The sequence below is a fragment of the Echinops telfairi genome, unplaced genomic scaffold, assembly GCF_000313985.2.
Source record: "Echinops telfairi isolate 266 unplaced genomic scaffold, ASM31398v2 ScPeMD7_7409;HRSCAF=8447, whole genome shotgun sequence".
Taxonomy (NCBI): Eukaryota; Metazoa; Chordata; class Mammalia; order Afrosoricida; family Tenrecidae; genus Echinops; species Echinops telfairi.
In genome coordinates, this window is record NW_022111309.1 from 12,441,678 (window position 1) to 12,449,526 (window position 7,849).

The window sequence follows — 7,849 nt, forward strand, 5'->3', positions numbered from 1 at the left end:
ACATGTAGATCCTTGTAATCGGTTCCCCCCTTCCAACCCACTCTCCCTCTACCCTCCCAGTATCACCACTCACACCACTGGTCCTGAAGGATCATCCGCCCTGGATTCCCTGTATTTTCAGTTCCTATCTGTACCAGTGTACACCCTCTGGTGTAACCAGACTTGCAAGGTAGAATTCGGATCATGATAGCGGGGGCATAAAATTATTTTCGTTGCTACTTCATACCTGTACTTTTGCTACTGTTATGAATCAGGCAACCCCTGTGAAAGGGTCGTTCGACTCTCAAAGGGTCTCGACCCACAGGTTGAGAAGCGCTGCTGTAGGAGAACAGCGCAGCACCGTCCCGTGAGATTCCCATAGGAGTGAAAGCGTCCTCTTCCCCTGCGAGGGTCTGGGGGGCTCTCAGTGCTGACCCTGCAGTTAGCAGAGCAACGCCAACCCACGATGCCACCATGCACCTCCAGTCCCTGACTTCAGAGCCCAGTTCCACTACTGGGCGCCGGAGTTTGAGAGTCCTAGGAAACTGAATCCCAGTGCCTTCTGCTCAGCCTGCCGACAGGAAGGCCGTATTTGCAATGAGGGAACTGAGGTCCAGAAGTGACGAGACTGCCCCAAATCCAAGGTCCCATGTACACCAGACTGCTCCACTGAGTCAGCCTGGCTCGTGGGGTACTTTCTATTGATGACATGTGGCCTTGTAGTGAGATCCCACCACCACCCCACCAGTATTGCTCGAATAATCTCCTCAGGCTCCCGGGTGTTGAAGGGGGTTCTCTTAGGGTGAGACCACTCACTCAGTGCATAGCTGCCCACTCTCCCTGGGCAGTGTGCTGAGGAAAGTACCATATATACTCAAGTATCAGCGGAGGCACCTAATTTTACCACAAAGACTGCATTACAAATGTGCTGAAAAAACTCGGCATATACAGAGTGTACACAGTACAACATCATGGCCAGGGTCCTGTGGTATAAAAGAGTAAACCCCTCAGTCAGGGGGAAGTTCAAGAGCTTGAAAAAAGGAAAACCCGCTGGATCGGCTGTCCCTGAGAACCAGTGTGGCAGGCAGCCACCGGCCGGCCCCTGACGCCGTGGGCTCACAGACGAGGGCCCACGGGCGCTTTCAGATACGCACAGCCCTGGCGTGAGTGGACTGCACGGTCTAACAGCGCAAAGGGTTTCAACAGAAGAACTGTTGGGAAAGGGAGGCGTACAGGGCTCTACAAACGTGTCAATTCAAGTGTTTCTGCAGCTATTTGTAGCACCAATGGATTCGAGGCGGGAGCTTTAAGCTGGCTGGTTGGTGAGATGGTGTGAGTGGGTAGGCTGGTGGGGGAGAAACAAGCCCACTTCCCCAACTAGTCCAAGTACTCCAAAGGAGGCAAGTGCTTTTCTTAACCTTCCTTTATTCCATGGGGGGTCCTTGTGGCACACAGGGTCAGGTGCTGGCCGACTCCTGGAAGGGCAGTGGTGTGCCACCAGCACCCGCTCCTCAGGAGAACACGGGCAACCCTGCTACCCGCTAGTCTCTCCTGTAGGGTCGCTGTGAGTTGGGATTGACTCCACCACAGTGGGTTTGCCTTTTAAAATCAAATCAGAACTGATCGGACCAATACAAAGGTCAGGAGAGCACCATCACAAGGTGCCCTGTGCTGTGTGTCAGTGTGCTTCCAGGGGCCGGGGACTTCCAGCCGGGCTGTGGCACCCAGCCCCTTCCTGCCAGCCAGGGGCTTCCTGACAGTCTCCCAGGACGAGGGACAAGTGACTCCCGGGAGGCTGAGTTCAAGCTGAGGACCAGGAAGCTGGACTAGACACGGGGAGTCAGTGCATGGGTGCTCCTGGAGGCCAAGCTGCCCTTGGCTCTTGCCTTGTGTGCCCAGGGCCCCCGCTCCCCAGTCTGGCTCCTTGGAAGTCAACAGACCTGGCACCTGTGCAAAGGAGGGGCAATCATGTGGGTGGGGGAACAAATTCTGGAAGTAAAGGGGTTGTAAGGTGCCACTCTCCTCCCAGAAATTCCCCACATGGGGCAGTGCCACGGGTGGCCAGATCCTCACCCAGCTCCAGGCACTCCCCACAGGGCAGCGACTGGAGGGGCGCAAGTTTGGGCACCAGAGCTCGTCACTGCCTTTCCTCCTAAATGATGAGCACCCTACCAGGGGGTGTCAGGCTGGCCCCTGCAGGACCCACGTGGCTCCCCAGGAACCCAGATGCTGGTGATGTGCTCAAGGGAAGGGACCCAGTAAGCCTGCAAGTGAAACAATGAACAAAGGGCTGGCAATCCCCTTGAGGACAACCTCGCTTTTTAAATCTTGGAGCAAATGGCCAGATCAGTGCCGGCTGGGAGCCCAAGGCTGTAGGTCTGTGGCTGTCCCCGGGCTCGTGGACCTACTGTGGGCACCATCTACTCGTGCTTTCTGAGGGCAGACAAGCTCTCATGGTCTGGGGCACCCGATGGGGGTGAAATGGCAACCCACCAGGGCAGCCCTGCAATCAAGAGCTAGGGGCGCGGTCCACCAGGGCGCCCTGCACTGGGCGTGGCCAGCAGGCCCCAGGGCAGGATGTGCTGACAAAGCGGAATCCACAGGCTTTCAGAGGAAGGGTTTTCTTCTCCACAAGGGCGTCTTGGAGTCAGCCCACCTGCCAGCAAGCCCACACACCCAAAGAGGCCTTGCTGGCTCATGGGGGTGGAGTTGGCTCCTCTTCTCAGGTCAACAGTTCAGCGTTGCCCCCAGAGCTGGTGGACGCTTGCAGCTCGAAGCACTTTCCAGGGCCAGGCTGAGCTTTCTGCTCTGCAGACAAGGTCAAGGCCACTGCACAGTCAGGGCTGCCGTGTGAGGAACTCGCTGAGCCTGGGGAGCAAACAGAGACATTAGTGCTCACACTGCTCTGTCCTCATCGGGATCATGTCACTTTGATGGACAACGCCTTTCCTTCTGCGAACTCCATCTAATTTCATCTTCGGCTGCTTGTGCATCGGCTGTCAGCGCTGCAAGCCATTGCTGAGCCCACGCACACGCAGAGTTACTCCTGGTTTCTTCTCAGAGACAGGGCTCCCTGGGGTTTCCCTGAAAACTGACCTTGGTGACTGCTGCACAGTCCTGTGAATAATTAAAAGCTGTTCACTAAAATACTTTAAATGGGTCAATATATAGAACGTTATGTCAGATAACGTTCTTGTCTTGTTTTTTACAAACAGCACACAACACCTGGTCTGGAATGCAGCAACAGCGATGGAATGGGCCTGGTCAAGGTCACAGGAATCTTCCAAAGGAGTTGGGGGCACTCAGGTCCGGCCACCTAGAATCTCGGCGGCTGGTTCCATACTCCCTTTGCAAGCGCTGTGGCTCAGGCAGCCCGACACCCACGGCAGAGGCGCCTTCCTGCTCTGCGCGGGCGGCAGGGAGATGCCCGTGCCCACCAAGCTGCCCGAGGAAGGTCTCACAGTGGCTCCAAGAAGAAGCAGGCAGCTGGGCAGAGCGCAATTCAGTTTTCATTCAATTCCTTTCAGGAGGAGATAGTCTCCCCAAATGTTAGCAAGGACCGTGTGACTGGCTCTGCGGCTCTGGTCTTACTTGCCCTGTGAATGGCTACAAGGCCTTGGCTTGGTGGCTCTGTACCACTTCAGAGAGGCGAGCACTTCCATCTACGTCGCACGGGCTCTGACCCACAGCAGCCTTTCCCAGAGCGGCGCCGGGCCGCCTGTAAGCTCTCCTCTGCAAGTGAGGTTGCAGCCACTGTCAGCTGGTCTCACCGAGCGCTTTCCTTCTCCTCCTCCTCACTGGTCCTTACCCAGCTTGATGTCTGTTCCCCAGGGACTGGCCCACCGGAGACTAGGAGGCATCCTTGCATCTGAAGTCTGTTCTGGTAACACGGTAACTAGAAGCCCCTAAGCTAGCACCGAGAGTTTCCGAACACCACCCTCCTTCCCACCGCCGCCATTTAAACCTACTGAACAGGTGCGCGCTTACCACCTGCCAGGCTCTAGAAGGCTGCTGGGTCCTCCCAGCCACCTATAGCCATCGGCAGGGTCCCACATGCGGCTGGGCTTGTAAAGCCACCTTCTCCCAACCCCCCTGAGCCTCTAGTAAGCAAGAGCTTGGTCCCAGCCGTCAGTCCCCCTGAGATTCCGGAGAGGACACACTGAAACCTCGGTGCTGGGCCCCCACTGCCTCCTGTCCCTCCCCTCCAGCACACGCTAATGCGTGTCTTCCCCAAATGAAACCTGGGAGCAGGGGGTGGTGGTGGTGTGTGCTCTCTGCTCCTGGTTCATCCTTGGCAGGGCCGGCCTCGTTCTGGAATCGTAGCCCCGGCATCCTGCCTCTTGGAGGTTCACTCTCCATTCCTGGGAAACAGGGGCCCCCTCCTCACTGCAGAGGGGCCACAGGGTCGCTGGGCACCCACCCTACCTGCCCGTGTAGGGCTCCCTGTCCTGTGTGTGGTCACACCAAGTCCAGGGCCAGGGTGGCAAACACAAGCCAAATGTGTGGTTGCAGGTGCACAGGCAGATGGATCTGCTGTGGCTCTGCAGTCCGGCCCGGGCTGCAGGTGCCCACTCGTCCCACCCAAGAAAGGGGTGCAGGCAGCACCTCCTCCCAGGGCGGCCACATGCTGTCAGTGTGGCACCTTCAGAGTCAGTCACTGCCCAGCCAACATCCCATCCGACCAGGTGTGCAGGGGAGCTTCCAGCCAGAATGGCATGTAGTCCCCACCCTCTTGCCTTAACTGGTCCGGGGATCACCTGGGTTTTAGGACCACCAGGGGATTCTAATGTACAGCCAAGTTTGGGACCACTGCACCACGTGAAGGGGAAGTGTTCGGCTACTGATAGAAAGCCTGGCAATTCGAGTTGTCTAGAAGCACCTTAGAAGAAAGACCTGGTGATCCAAATGCTAAAACATTCAGCTGTCGAGAGCTGGGGGAGTAGAGCTCCTCTCTGACACATGTAGGGTAGCCAGGAGTCGGCAGCGACTTGCGGGAACAGTCCAGGCTGGTCTGAGGGGCTTCTCCCCATTTTACAGCAGGGTGCCTAAGGTGCCCAAGGTCCCTGCCAGGTAAGCAGGCAGCACCAGGACCTGGCTTCACACACCAGCCACCTGCCATTGCTGCCACCATGCACCGCTTACCTGGGGCGGGGAAGCAGGTGTCCTGCCATGGGCAGCCCCTGGAAGGCCTTACCTGGCTGGCTCTTCAGGTGCCCTTAGGCGGGCAGGTGCTTCCAGGTGCTGACAAAGGCTGTGGGGATGAGCGAGTAGGGCACGGTGGTGATGCAGTTCCACGTGTCCGACGTGGGGTCGTAGCAGTCTAAGGTCTTACACCGCTGGGTCCCAAAGTAGCCCCCCACCACGTAAAGCTTGTTGCCCGAGGCCAAGGCGTGGCAGGACATGCGCTTGGCGGTCATGTCCCCGATGCGCGTCCACTGGGTGGTCTCGCAGTCGAAGCGGTAAGCTGAGGCGGCCGTGAACTCCGTGTCACCCCCCATGATGAAGATCTGGCTGCCCAGGACGGCCGCGGCCGTGTAGCGCCAGGGCTGTGGGCACTCGGCCTTGATGCTCCACCGGTTCTCGGCGGGGTCGTAGCACTGCACTTTGGACACCATGTCCCGGTGAATGCTGGTGCCTCCAAACACGAAGAGCTTCAGCTTGGCACTCACCACGGCGGCGTTGCTGACGCCGTCCCGCAGCGGTGCCACCATCGTCCACTTGTTGGCCGCAGGGTCATACTTCTCCACCTGCTTCAGGGACACGGACGGGGAGGCCGGGAAGACTCCGGCCAGGGACGTGTGCCCGCCGACCACGTACAGGCAGTTTTCCAGCTCGGCCGAGCCGTGGCCGAAGCGGGCGATGAGCATGGGCGCCGCCTTGGCCCACTCCTCGTGGACCGTGTCATACACCCACACGTCCTTGGAGACGCCGTTCTCCGAGCCCCGGCCACCCGTGACATAGACCTTGCAGCCGATGGCGGAGGCGCTGAACTCCTTGCGAGGGCTGGGCAGGTCTGCCTTGGGGATGATCTCCTTGGCCTTGTGGTCCACCTGGTAGATCTTGTCACACATGAAGGTCTGGCCCCCCAGGATGAGGAGCGTGTGGCCCGCCTTGCGCGGCCGGGCGCAGGGGCTGGTGACCACACCGTCGTTCTGCAGGATCTTGGCCTTGCAGCCCAGGGCCTCATCCAGGAGGAGCCTGGTGTGCTCGCCTGCCAGGATGAGGTCGTCGCCCAGGAGGGCCTCCTTGAGGCAGTCGGACGGCAGCAGGGCCAGCCGCACGCTGCGCAGTAGCTCGGGCAGGTGCACCTTCCGCCGCTCCGGGTCGTGCCTTACCCACTGCAGGACGGCCTCAAAGACCACCCGCTCGTCCTCCGCCTCCAGCTCGTCGCTGGACGTGAGGTCCAGCAGGGTGTCCTTGGACAGGCTGTTGAAGTCCTCGCTCTGCCGCACGGTCTCGAAGTGCACCAGGCACATGCGCCAGGAGAACTCGTAGAGCCGGCGGCACTGGTGGGCGTCCGACAGCAGCATCATGCCCAGGCAGTTGGAGGGCAGCAGGTTCTTCTCCAGGAACTCGGCGGCGGCGTCCCGCACGTCGTGGAACTGCAGCATGTCGCCGGCCTCCAGCAGCGACTCGGCGTTCTCCTCGTTGATGGCGATGCGCGAGGAGTAGGCAAAGTCCAGCAGCAGCTCCAGCACCTCGGGGTGCAGGTTGTCCTGGAAGTTGACCGTGTCGTCCCGGCTCTCCCGCAGGCCGTGGCTAAACATGGCCTCGAAGTAGCGGCTGGAGGCGGCCAGCACCGCTCGGTGGCAGGGGAAGGCGCGGTCGCCGGCCCAGAGGGTGACGTCGGTGAACATGCGGTGCTTGCGCAGCGTGTTGAGGTGGGCCAGCACACAGTCGGGGTGCGAGGCCTTGTGGAAGAGCGTGATGTTCATGGAGCCCGTGCTGCCCCGCGACTTGCGGGTCTCGTGGACACTGACCGACATCGCGAGCCAAGCTGCCGAGGGAAGCAAAGTCCGAGGTGAGAGCGGCCATTCTCAGGGCAGCCCGGTGCCCTCAGGGCAGCTCACTTGAGCCCCGGCCCCAGGCACCCTGCCCGCTCCTACCCCCCACCCCCCACTCCACCCAACTACACCCGCAGTTCTCCAACCGCAGGCCTGCTGCCTCGACCTCCTCCGAGGGCGGCACTGCGATGTGGAAAGGGCAGTGCTGCTCCCAGCCCTTCAGAAACACGCCTTGCTCCTATCAGTGTGGCCTAGCCGTGGAACCAAACCTCCGCCCTGTAGACAGGCCCCGCTGCGCCAGGCTCTCGTGGGCTGCAAACGGCCAGCGCACACAGGGCAGTGTCAGTGGTGTGCTTGCTGCTCACCCATGCTGTGGCCCAGGCGCCTGGGCTCAGCGTCACCCGGACAGAGTGCTGCAGGCAGGGCCACAATCAGTGGTCAGCTCTGATGCCCAGTCCTCACCCTCCACTTGTCCCTGGAGACTCTGCCTCCTGAGGCCCGAGAAGCTGGACGCCCAGAAGGGACTTACACGCCCCTCTCCTTCCGACGGGCCCTGCCAAGACCAGCTACCCTGGCCAAGTGCTCAAGTCCTCTGTATCCTGGGGTCTGGAGAGCACCTCCGCGGCCCAGCTGACCTGCTGGCCAGTGGGTCGGACCCCAGGCACCTTGGCCTACTCTCAAGTCCTAACAAGAAGCCAAGTCAAAGGCCCAGGAACCATGGTCAGAAATGTGGAGACCAGACAATCTAGACTAGCCTCAAGCGGAGCAGCCCCCACCTCCCTGTCTGCTCTGCTGGCCGAGGGTGCTCAGCGCTGCACCTTGCTCGCCCAGGAGACACATGCACATCCTGGCTGCAAGGTGGGGGT

General features: G+C 60.1%; 1 protein-coding gene across 1 annotated transcript; it reads right to left on the reverse strand.

The window, feature by feature from the left end:
- Positions 1 to 1,392: 1,392 nt before the first annotated feature.
- On the reverse strand, positions 1,393 to 6,965 carry KLHL25 (kelch like family member 25). Its single transcript, XM_004709867.2, has 2 exons — positions 5,174 to 6,965; positions 1,393 to 2,847 (listed from the first exon to the last, which is right to left on the reverse strand). The coding sequence occupies exon 1, from the start codon at positions 6,963 to 6,965 to the stop codon at positions 5,196 to 5,198; it is 1,770 nt and encodes a 589-aa protein (XP_004709924.1). The 3' UTR covers positions 1,393 to 2,847; positions 5,174 to 5,195.
- Between the last annotated feature and the right edge of the window lie 884 nt (positions 6,966 to 7,849).